Genomic DNA, 12,703 nt, shown 5'->3' on the forward strand with positions numbered 1-12,703 from the left:
TTAGTGCTTACATTGAAAAGATGCATTTCTTATCAGAAATTTCTTATTGATATAAGAAAAGATCAAAGTATATACCATAAGGCAGTATTGCTCTATTTTTATTTAATACAATATAATAAAAGATTAACGAGAAAACCAAAAGTTAAATATATTTCAAATTCCCTGTAACTGATTCCAGATATTAAAATGCTTTGAAGAAAAAAATAAAGATCTAAACAACAAAGATATTATTTTGATGAGCAATATTTATATAAAAAATATAAGTTAAGCATTGCAACAAGCTACCCTCAATGAATTACCTCCACCAGAAATAATATTATTGGAACTAATAAGAAAAGAAGATGAAGTTAAAGACAAAGAAGAAGAAAAGGAGGAGAAGGAGAAAGTATTAATTGTAACCATAACTTTCAGTTAAATATGCTTTCTTATAAAGTGGCAAGGTAATATGTACAAATTTACAACTGAAAAGAAATCATTATATACATGTTGTCTTCATTTTGGACTTGTTGGCCTTCTCTTCTTGGATAATGGGCCTTCCTGGCAAAACTGATCCAGACTAGGTATTTAGTTCATAGCACGTGATAGATAAGCCTGGAACTAGAAGCCCCTGGAGTTGCAGGCTGCAAATCAGTGCTGACAACTGGAGAGAGAGAGGCCGGGTCCTGGAAAGGCAACCCAGGTTGCTCTGAGGAGGTGATCCGATCCACAATGCTGGACAAGCAATCCAAGCTGGATAAGGAGCTTTTATCTGTAGCATATACTAACAATACAAGGGGAAAAACATTAAAAGAAATTATCCCTAGATAGACAGACTTGCTTATTTGACCCTTAAGCTACAGGTCAGCTCTTTTGACACCAAAGGTCAGGTGATCACAGAAAGCCTGATATAGAATTTGCAGCAAATATCTGGCAATTCCTGAGGGTGGAGTGTGGAGTGAGGAAGCCCCCTGGTAATATTTCAAGGAAAAGGGGGGGGGGGGTTGCAATTGGGAGCAGAAAATGTGAATGTATTTTATTCTGCCACAGCCTCTCCACAAGAGCCTTCCCTTTCCTTCCCTTTACAAATACTACCTGGAAGAATAGACTCTTCTATGATAGACTGAATTGTGAGGTTGAACTGGCCTTTAAATGCTTCTGAGATTATCAGTTCTTACCATTTGACACATCAGGACAGTAGACGGTATCAAAACTGCTGCTCTTTCTGGACCATACAGGACTATTACATTCAGGCTATAATACAAGAAACAAAAGATATTTGTTTTCAGTTTTGGCAAAAGATGCCCTGACTTAGAGCAAGGCAGTGCTTGCCATAAGCTCTGTAAACTGACCACTCTCAGTCACCTTCATTGCCTTGATTTAGGAAGGGTTAGCCCTCTCCAAATTGCCAGGGCACAAAGGTCAATCTCTGTACTGGGAGAAGAGGAGAACAACAGCAAAGCAAAGAGGGGTGGAATTCAGCAGCAATGTGCATTGGGTTAACCATGCAAAATGGATTGGAATAGAAGGAAGCCACACTAACTCTGGGAGAGAATATTTTCCCAGGGCAAAAACACATTAAAACCTGGCAGCATTGGAGCAAACGCCCTCTGAAAGGAATGCACCAACAATCTTCCAGCCAGGCCTCAGCAGAGCCTGGACTGAGGCCATGATGTTTTTTATTTCTTCATTAAGTAATAAACTCTGGGGCAGGAAGAGCTTCAGATAGTTGCCTTTAGATATTAATATATGGCAGGGGCTGCTGGTGATATAATTTGGAAATAAACCAAGTAATGGAGAAAATATCATAGCACCTATCTTGGTGCCAAATCTCTACTACAATGTCTATCTACAACCTGCTAGGAAGTCAAACTAAAATGGTATTGGAGGGTTTTTTTCCTGGCATGTTTCTAAATCTGGACACCACTTTTGTCTTAAAGCCACTCAACAACTGCCTGCACCCCAGCCTATTTCACCCCACCTGATTTAATTGGGGTCTGAAGGAGTTTTAGAAAAGATTGGGGAAGCTGAGGGTAGGTACCACAGCTGTGACTTACCATGCCATCTGAGCAGTTGGAGGTGGGGCTGGTGGGCTCTGAGCAGCTCTGTCCCGGCAGGCTGTAGTAGTTCTCCACCTGTTCCCTCAACAGCTCCTGCAAGCTCTCGATGTAGCGGATGGCATTTCTGAGGATCTCCACCTTGGGTAGCCTCTGGTTGGGGTTAGTCGTGGTGCATCTCTTGAGCGTCTCGAAAGCCTGATTGACCTTCTTCAGGCGTCTCCGCTCACGCATCGTGGCTGCCTTCCGCCGATCCATGGTGGTGGACTTCCTCTTGCACGCTTTGCAGGCCCACATGAGGCAGTGACCAGCCTGGTGGTGGCCGGTAGGCGCTCGCACGTGCTCGTCCTCGTCTGAGCCTTGCAGCTCTGCTTTGTGCGCCCCGAAGGCACCCATTCGTGGCTCGAACTCATCCCCAAACTCACCCTCAGGGGACGGGATACAGGAGCCATCGTAAAAGTACTCAGAAGGTGAGAACTGGCAGCCGTCCATCATGTCCATCCTGCGAACCGGCCAGCAGTGCACCTATAGACAGCAGCGGGAGAGATAAAGGAGAAACGCGAACCTGGGGCCACTGCAGTCGGGCAAATCCCAGGCGGAGCTTACTGGTTGGTTTCTCCGGTAATTAACAAGGGCAGACGCCCGTTGGCCTGGGTCGGCTGGCTGGGGTTGGGGCTCTTTATATATTCTTGGGGGTGGGGGAGGGAGGCTGGTCCCAGTAGTCGGGCACTATTAGCATATCCCACCGCAACCCCCGCAGGGGCTGTCTGGGCAAACCTCTGCCTTTCCTCTGGAGACAATTTGCTGTTTACTCCCCCCCCACACACACACTTTTTGATGCTAATGGCTTTACTGCAGTTCTGCTGGGACGGGCATGGTTTCCCTACCTGCTCTCTTGCACTCTACTAACCTAAATTAAGGGACCACCTAGAGTGTAACAAAGGAAACGGAGAACAACTTATGGCAGTTGTTCACTCACAACAGAATTAATAGTGATTAAGAGTCAACAGAACTCCCTACTTTTCAGCTGACACCGAAAGCCTACTTGCCCTTTCAGTCTTGGACATGAGAAATCAACCAATCTGGGGAGGTTTCTGTCTGTCTCTGTTTTTCCTTTCCCCATGAAATATTTCCTAGCAGTTTTTTTTTTTTTTAAATGAATTCGATAATGGTTGCTAAAAACTTGAAGTGACCCTTTCAATCATGGAGTGATTCCAGAGTTTCTTTTTCTTTTACCAGCTATTTTGAATGGATTGAGGTGAGTAAAATTCTGATCAGGGTGTCATTTCATAGGCGTTATGTGAATGGGGAGAGATGGGTGGGAGCTTCCTTAAGACAGCACTCGCTTGGCGCTCTCCCTGTTATTTCTTAGGTGGGCTAAGGAGAGCCAGTAGACCGGGCACGTTTCTCCCGCCCTTGCTTTCTTCCTTTCTCCCTTCTCCACATATTCGCTGAGCGCCTCCTACATCGTGCGAGGGCTGGGCTAGACCCTGAGCAGGCCGATGATCCGCACTGAAAGGGTCTCTACAGTGGCAATGGAAGAAGTCCCGTTTTAGACCTCAGACTCCCCGCAAAATCCTTTTCCAGGACCGAATCTCCTTTTTTCCCTTTCTCTGCTCCGCCCGATCATTTCTACAGACTAAACAGCCAAACTGGGCTTTGGGGTCGCTAATTTTCTGCTTTCAGGCAAACTAACACCGTTACAGATGCGTCCCAGCTGCCGGCACAGCATCCCCGGCTAGTGTAAAATTTCCAACTCTTCCAACCAGGAGTGACTTCACACACTTCAATGACAAAAGCCTTCCAGTAAAGCAATCCCCAGCAGCAGTCTTTGAAATTTTGGTGGATAGAAGGCAAGTGACATTTAAATAATAATCTATTCAATCAGCTTAGTAATTACTAACACCTTTAACCCACTTTCAGATCATTTGAAGTGAAGAGATGCTGTTTATATTTAGGAAAACAATTGCTTAAAGTCTACACAAACAGTTGGAGGTCTTGGACCAGGGCTTGTGGCTCATAGAAAGGAAAAGGGAGCGCTCTGGATTTCACCTAGGGATACACAGTTCAGTATGTGTGACTCAAAAGTTATTGGGTGGGGTAGAACTTTCCTTTGTATCATTTTTTTTTTTTTCAAAACTGCTTTCCTAAAAGCAACCATGTTAGCTGATTTGTCACCTATAGTTACCAGGATAGTTGTAACTCTTCCCAGGTTAAGATCTCTCCCAAGTGAAGGTCCTAAAACCAGCATGAGAGTGTGACAATGTCAGTAAATGAGGTTTACTACCTTGCCTTCTCTCCTCTCTCCCCACTCTGTCGGTCATCCCTAAGACAATGATTTCCCTTGAAAATCAGAATTCTTTTCACATCAACCTCTGCTTAATTGTCTGGCCAGTGGGAAATCCATCTGCATTTTACTTAGGCCTATTTACAAGTGGATAGCTTTGAAATGAATACAGTCCCAGGGCTAGCCCAAATATAAAACTTAAGTTCCTGAAGGATCCAGGTTCCTCCATCACACTGGGGAAACATTTGAATGAGCAGCACATCACTGCCTCTAAAATACAATAGTGAGTAGATATTCTCACTCAGGAGTTCACAGCCAAGTTCCAGGATTCTGGTCAGCAAACAGCAACCCTACAAACAGCAACTATAAAGCACCCCCACTTGTGGCATCCACTGTCCACCATTAGTGTATGTGGAGCAGGTAAAGCAATCGTGATTTAAAAACAAATAAACAGGCCTGGTGTCATAAGCCCGTAATTACAGAAGCATGGGAGTCTGAGACAGGAGGATCACTGGTTCAAAGCCAGCCTCAGCAAAAAAAAAAAAAAAATCTCTAAAAAAAAAAAATACAAAAAATCTCTAAATAAAATACAAAAAATAGGGCTGGGGATGTGGCTCAGTGGTTGAGTGCCCCTGAATTCAATCCTCGCTCCTCCCTGCCCCCCAAAAAAACTTGGTCTTGAAAGTTGAAGTGGAAGATAGAAGTTACACTTCTGCCTGCCTTTCAGCTAATTTCTGAAAGCACTTAACATGCTTTGTACCCAGTCCCCACAGCATGGGGTATGTGTAGCTAACAATTATTGAGAATTTTCTTCTTGCGGAGCAACTCTTCTTAACCCATTCCATATATTTACTCAATTAGTACTCCTGAGAACTCTGTCAGAGCTATAATCAGACCGATTTTTCAAAAGAAGATAAAGCAAACTGGACATATAAGATAATTTGCCCCAGGTCACACTTATTGGAAACAAGGCAGGGTGTCCTTAGAGATCGTGCTGTTAGAGGTGAGTTTGTTTGTTTTCTTCAATCAATTCCAGCTGGGTGTGCTTCCTCAGCACTAGAGCAGAAACTCACAAATGCTGGATGCTGGACATCTTGCCCTGGCTTCTGTGCCCTGGAAGACGCTGTCACTCAGGAGCCTCTGTCAGTAAGGATAGTTCTCAGAGGTTAGGCTGTCTTTGGTAAGGTGATCTCAAAACAAATTTACCAGAGTGCTGCGGGCGAGTGGAACTAAAGAAGCCAAGAAAACACCAGCGCCCGGAGGCTTAATGAGACCTGCCAGGGGGGGAACAGGGTCCCGGGTTGAGGGCCCTTGGGACTCAAGTGCTGAAAATAGGATCTCAGAGCACGGAAGAAAAAATGGAGGCAAAACTTTTAAACCACTATCAGAGGTGAGAGAAGAGTGAGATCAAAAACTGGGAGGCAGTATGCAAGGAAGGAAGGAAACCCGCACCCCAAAGATGACAGGGGATCCCTGATTCAGGGGAGGTTGGCTGCGTTTTTTTTTTGTTTGTTTGTTTTTTTTTCTCAGAAGCCGGGGAGGGAAGGAGGGGAAGAAAGAGGGAGGGAGAGGTAATGAGGAACTGGATAAGCACATAGAGGACAAAAATCCAGTGGAGAAATTGAACGGGAAGCATAGGAAAAGTTCAGATCTGCTTTTAAAGAGACAACTTAGCTGTCAATGTGCCCTCTTCTACCCCCAAATAAAACTAGATTAGATTTTGTATGTCATGGAAGAAATGAAAAGATAAGCTGCTTTCCATTATATCTCCAGAGAAGTGAACTTCTTACAGGCAGGGAAAACTCACATTTATTTAATATGTAAACAAGTTTCTAGAAATAATATTCCAACACTGTCTGCTAGGGAAGCCTCCCAGTAAGCAGATGTGGGAAAGAAAGCTCAGCCACACTGCACCCAGCCACCCAGAGTTGAAAATGAATGCCTACCAAGATGCTGGTGAGACAGATGGATAATTCATGTATTTACAATTTGAATTTCAGATTCTGAACAAAAACAAATACACATTTAGTTTTCTAACGACTCAGACTTTTGTAAACAGGCTATAATTGCAGTGACCTATAAGATTACCTCTAAGAAACTGTCAACTTTTGATTTTAGCAGAACCTATGTTAACAAATAAATAAATAAAAATAAGAACTATTGTCAATGGACAGACTACATCACCAAAATAATGTTCATCACTTTTTTCCTAGTAAAATTTGCCTACTGTAGGAATTCTGTATTGCTGAAAATTCATCATACTTCTCTTAGTGGGACAAACTAAATATACATAGAAAGATTACATGTGGAAAGATTAACCCATTTCAACTCACTTCAGCCCCTACCAGCAGACCCTATTAACTCTTGGAAAAAGGGAGTTCTTGGGATTTTTGGTTATCATAGATGACTTCACAATATGCTAAGCAATTTCAAACTGCTATTAGCTCTGAGAACCCCGGGGCACACCTAAGTAAACACATTAGTACCTGCCAGAGCTGTTGGAAGAATTTGTGGAGAAGACAGCTGAGGAAGACATTGGCCTCTGCTTGAATTCGAAGACTCCCAAGAGAGATCAAAGGACTAAGTTAGGACATTTAGCAACCTTGAGAATCCAGAAAGTAGCCAGTTCTTATAGCATTATGTTTTGTTCCAGCACATGGCATAGCCATTCCATCTCACAGACTGACTCTGAACTAAGCTTGCAGAAAAATTGTGGGTTTTTTTGCAGACTGAATCCTGTAGGACCAAGGATCATCTTTTACAAGTTAAGTTAGTTTGTGGGAATGACTGGAGGGGCCTGTGGGAAGATACCATATTATTGCTAATTTACAAATGCATAGAATTAGACAATGAGTTATTCAAAGTTTAAAAATATATATTTTTTAAAAACTTTTTCCTATGTGGTGTTGTGGGAAGGGGGTTTTAAAATGAAGAAATGGGATATGGTATTACTAAGTAAAGCACAAATGGTAAATTCTTTTAACTAAAGAATGTCTTTTTAAGGATAAAGTTTACTTTTAACATAGCAAGTTTGCTCTGCAGCCTCAAGAGTAGTTGGGAACACTGAATTTATGCACCCTTCCCACCCAAAAAAAAAACATACAAAAGAGTTTAAAAGAAAAGGGAAAGCATTTGGCATAACTGGATTTCCACAATATTCAGGTTTGGAACTCAATGATCCAGATATGAATGATTGAAGTTAGTTTGAGAAAACTTGTATTCGATGTTCCACAAATTATTTCTATAGTAGTATAACAGAAAATCACTCATTACTTCATACCTGAAAACTGTGTATATGCCTCTGGAAAAGAGGCTCCGATTCAATCCCAAATGGCTTATCTTTACCAAGTTATTATGTCTCGATTTTTCTGCTTCCACAGCCCTGTTTGTTTTGGCTTTGGCCTTGGTAAAGATTATCATCATTAATATCAAACAAAAACATTTTAATTGCAAACACACCAAGGATTTCTTTGGAAATCCACTGTCAGCTACAGCAGTGGAGGTCACACAAAGTCTTTGGGAAATATTTGCTCTATTTAACGAAGAGACTTCCATAGGCAAACGGATTCCAAACAATTTCTCAAGTTACCTAGCTAGCTAAGAAAGATAGAGAGGATTTGGTTGGCAAAGACTGAATAAAATCTATCAACAAGCAAAGTCCATGACTTAATAAAAGCATTCTGTTGCTGAGCAGTTTATAAGATAAATCTTATTATAAATATATATATATGCAACTGCAAAGTAAATGAATTCACCTCATCAATTAAAACATTTTATTTCAGTTGTATAATGAATTTGATTCTTTAAAATATAGGTATGTGTGTGTGTGTGTGTACGCATACACACACACACACACACGCACACACATTTTAGAGCAAGTCTCCAGGGGGGAAAATCCAGATATATAATATGGATATTATTGGGAACATATGCAACTGGCACATATTCACACATATTTTGGTTAGATAATGTTATTGGTAAATGTTTCTAAGTTTAATTTAACAATGTTTTAATAAGGTTAAAAGTCAGGTTTCACTTCCCAATTTTTCTCTGCCAGCCTCAATAGTAGTTGAGCACATTGAATATCTGTATTCCCTGCACCCCAAAATCACATGAAAGAGTTTATTTTTAAAAAATAATATAACTGCTCTAACTTGCAGTTCACTAGTTAACCACTCTTGAGAAAGAACTTTTGGAAAACAACTTTCAAAGTCCACCAAATTACTCTATAGACCATAAAGTTTTCCATGTTAATTTCCCAAAGCTTTTCTTGCAGGGTACCTGGTAGTTGAGGGTAGGACCTTGCAGCCATCTGGGCTTTATACTTGCCACATGGAAGGACCCCGCTATTCCAAAGGATCATCTTCTCTAAAGTAGACATAACAACAGTACCTCTCTCTGGCTGGTTGATGAAGGATTATGAGTCAATGTGGAAACTGCTAAGAATGGCTCATTCACATTGTCCCAGTTCTCTTTGCTATGAATACTTTCCCCAGCCAGAGCCAGCAAAGGCTGAAGGAACTGGGACCTTTGGTGGAAGAAAAACCTTTTGATGGTCAATTTAGATTTACTAATGAAAAATAAAGTGATCTGGCATCTGGAGCTTATTTTGTCACTATTTTGGCTTAGCACTTTATATGTGTATCTCAGTGCATCTTTGCAACTCCAGGAATCAGGCCCTGTTGTCCTCATTATTTTGTAAATGAAGAAGTAAGCCCAAGAAGCAGTGCTGACTAGCCCAGGGCTACACAGTAGTAGCCTGAATTTAATCTAGGTAGTCCACCTCCTCCAGAGGCTCAGTGGTTTGCATCCTTAAACCTCCTGCCTGCTTCTCTCAAACCTTTAAAAGGGATTATATGTCAATGTCAGTTTCCTCTATGAACTATTCTGTGTTTTATAAGTAGCATGTTCTAACCACCAAGTGCACTACTGGATCTCCCCTCTCTGCATTCTAAAAGTATTTGAGAAGAAACTGCAATTATCCATGTGCTCAGAAGACTAACTACAGTCTGAGCACACCTCAATCTAGAAAATTCTAAATCAGAAATGCTCTTAAATCCAAACTTTTTGACTGCCTATATGATGCTCAAAGAGTTTCAGATTTTGGAGCATTTTGGATTTTGGAATTGTGGGATTCAGGGTGCTCAACCACAAAGCCTATACAAATATTTCAAAATCTGAAAACATTTGAAATCCAACACACTTCTGGATAAGGTATATTCAATCTGTATTACCCTTAGGAAAAGGTTTTCTCTTCTAAAATGGGAAAGGGGCAAGCTATAGCTCCAGCCTGCAGGGAGCGCTACTTGTGGCATTCTCAGGAAGTCATGGGGTGCACAAAAGGAAGATCAGACCTTGGAGTGCTAAGAAGCAAGGTTGAACAGGGAAATACAGAAATGGGTTTGATTTTTTTACATCTGTGAGCTGATTGTCAGCTGTGGGGAAGAAAGGGGTAAAGTAGAGGGGGAAGGTAGACATTAAGAGGTGGGGGTAGGAAGTGAAGGTACACTTTGGAGAATGGAAGGGAGAAGTAGAAATTCTAAAGAAATGGCTTGCTCCTCTTCTCCACTTCACTTCCCACTGTGTTTCTTGGTGGTCTTTTCTTCCTGAAGTTACAGGATAAACAAAACCTGGCACACGTTGTAAAATCCTCATGATGAGGAACTCCTGGGGCTTAGAGTCTCTCTGGGGCTCTGCTGTTTGGCCCAGCTAAGAGATTTCATGTGGGTTGTTGTTGTTGTTTTTTGCCCTCAACCATTTAACCCTTTCCCTCTCTTAAAGCAACCCACCCTTCAAAGAAGCCCATCCTTTTATCTTTGTATTTGAAAAACAAACCCAGGCCAAAGAGGCCTTGAGGATATGTCAGTCTTATAGGGACCAGTCTAGTTCAAGAAAACTGTGGAAGAGGCCAGTACAGCCCCCTGGATACTCAGATCAATGCTGGGAAACAGCCTGCAACATCAAGGAGAGGAAAATAATTTGGATTAAATAAGCTGAAAATCTTTTAGGGAAATCAGCAAAGAGTTTTGTTTTGGAATTTCTTGCCAACAAAATTTTACTAGATTGAAAATTCAGTTGTTAACTCTGGGTAAGTAAGCCATACCCAGATCACCAAGTACAGAATGGTAAGAAGAGAAAAAAGACAAAGAAAAGGAAGAAAGAAACGGGTGCTGATAAAAGGAAAGCGCAGATTCCTTCTGGATACTCTTCACTTCTAATCACAAGTGTAAGATCTATATGAAATATTAAATTACCCGGTTTAAATCAAACAAAAGAAAATTACTCAGCCTGAAGGAAAGCACCCCAATAAATGGGCTTCTGTGGTGTCTAAATTAAAATATAGCTCCTTTTTATTTTTGTACACATGCCCTCAAATGTATGTTTCCAGTTGAATCAAATTAAGGCCAACTTTGTTCATATAGAAACTTACTTTTAATTTTACAATACCAGGATCCTCACACATTTTATATACAATCCATCAGTCCACATTTAAAATATACTTCTTAAGTTTACATAAAAAAATGAACGTACTAAGACTATATACAAAAGTACATTAAGTACCACTAAGATTAACGTTCCCACTTCGCTTTAGACAGGAATGAACTTCTTTCGCATGTGGCACAAAGGATCGCCGTAATAAAAGTTAATATATTACAAAACCAACCAAACAAAAACAAAACAGGGATGCTAGACCTAAGGCACTCGTGCGGTTCCAAAAAAAAAAAAAAAAAAATACAAAAACAAAAATAGAAGCCCAAAGCCGAAAGGCCCTTTCGTTTGAGTTTGAACAAGTTTCTTTATGAATATGTCTCCTTCCCTTTCCTAAAATCTGGGGTCTGGGTGTCTAAATGGTAATGCCATGTGACCTAATCTAAAGGATTAGGTGGAGAAGGAGTCTTCCTGCTGCGTGGAACGCGCCGGCCCAGAGTTACTTTTCCACCACCTCCTCTACGCAAGGGAGTTTGCGTTCCTCGGAGGAAATACTGTCCACAATGGAAGAAAGGCATCGAAGGCTGCTCGAGGCCGACGAATCAACGTTTGCTCCTCCTGAACACAGGAAACAAATAGGAACACACACCAACAATGCACCGTGTAAGGAAGAACCAGGCAGCTCCGTGCCCTGCCGGAGGCCCCTTTGACAGCGCGAGAAAACCACGTTCCTGCGCTCTGAGAGCGCGATTCTAGCAGGATGCGCCCCATGCGCTCACTTTTGAGTCCGGAGCGAACACCCCAGCTCCCTCCCGGGATGCTCTCTAGCGCAGCCCAGTGCCCTCCCTTTTACTTTACCTTCCTTAGCAGTTATCACGAGCCCCCTGGAATGATCCGAAACACTTGGCCACTGGGAGCTGCAGGTGCGCAGGAAATCCGCACCCTCAAGCTGGAGGGAAAACCAAAGCAACAGATTAGGAAAGAAACAAATTCCGGGGGAGGGGGGCCATTCTGGGGGTGTCTCCTCTGCTTCCTTGGGCCGGGTACGCATTTCCTGCCTATTGGAGCGACCTGGTCGTCTTGGGTCACAGGGGGTTCATCTAGAGAAGGAACGGGAGGGGCAGGCAAGAAAGGAGTAAGGGAAGAGACTCAGCAGCTGGAAGTTAAGGCCCCGCGGAAGGCGTTTAATCAGCCTTTACATTTCCCTCCCCGGCAGCATCTGGGGCTTACAATTTCTTGCTTGGGTCTGTAGCTGAAGGGGTCCACCCCTAGCTCCTGCATTTTATCCTGCTGATCTAATCGGTGCAGCAGGTCCTGCAGCCGCTCAATGTAGCTGATGGCGCTCCGCAGAATCTCTACTTTGGGCAGCCTCTGGTTGGGGTTGGCTACAGTTCGCCGCTTCAGTGCCTCGAAGGCCTCGTTGATTTTCTTTAGCCGCCTCCTCTCGCGCAGAGTGGCGGCTTTCCGACGGTCGGTGGGGGCAGACTTTTTCTTGCACGTCTTACAAGCCCAGATCAGACATTGGCCGGGGCAGTGGGGAGGCTGCAGGCCTGGGGGTGCCAGTACATGCTCCTCTCCGCTGCTGTCGCTCCCGGCTTCTGGGGGCATTTGGTCCTGGCAGGGAGATAGGGTACCATCACTCCCTGGATACAAAGGAGAGCCCTCTGCTACTTCTAACGGCTGCAGGGTAACATTTTCCCCGTCCAAGTAGAAGAAATAGGAGCCAGTTTCAAAAAGGTCCATCATCATGTTCTCCTCCTTGGCCTCTGACTCGATCTGAACTGGGTGATGGACTCAAAACTCAGAGGAACCACCCAGATGGCATTTAATTAGTGCGGTGACATAAGTCGACCCAGCTTTATATATAGTAGCTCCTGAAATTCAATCCAATTTTTAGCTGTCATGGAGCATCAGTCTCCCAATGTGACTGCAGCTAGTGCTCTCTAGAACATCT

The 12,703-nt window shown here is 42.8% G+C and overlaps 2 protein-coding genes across 2 annotated transcripts; both read right to left on the bottom strand.

Moving 5' to 3' along the window:
- Positions 1 to 569: 569 nt before the first annotated feature.
- Myf5 (myogenic factor 5) lies at positions 570 to 2,534 on the bottom strand. Its single transcript, XM_027934757.2, has 3 exons — positions 2,034 to 2,534; positions 1,155 to 1,230; positions 570 to 760 (listed from the first exon to the last, which is right to left on the bottom strand). Exons 1-3 carry the CDS (start codon positions 2,532 to 2,534, stop codon positions 570 to 572), a joined length of 768 nt encoding a protein of 255 aa, XP_027790558.1.
- An 8,714-nt stretch (positions 2,535 to 11,248) lies between these two features.
- Myf6 (myogenic factor 6) lies at positions 11,249 to 12,498 on the bottom strand. The gene is made up of 3 exons (XM_027929708.2): positions 11,980 to 12,498; positions 11,608 to 11,698; positions 11,249 to 11,367 (listed from the first exon to the last, which is right to left on the bottom strand). Exons 1-3 carry the CDS (start codon positions 12,496 to 12,498, stop codon positions 11,249 to 11,251), a joined length of 729 nt encoding a protein of 242 aa, XP_027785509.1.
- Positions 12,499 to 12,703: the final 205 nt, after the last annotated feature.

The sequence above is a fragment of the Marmota flaviventris genome, chromosome 3, assembly GCF_047511675.1.
Source record: "Marmota flaviventris isolate mMarFla1 chromosome 3, mMarFla1.hap1, whole genome shotgun sequence".
NCBI lineage: Eukaryota > Metazoa > Chordata > Mammalia > Rodentia > Sciuridae > Marmota > Marmota flaviventris.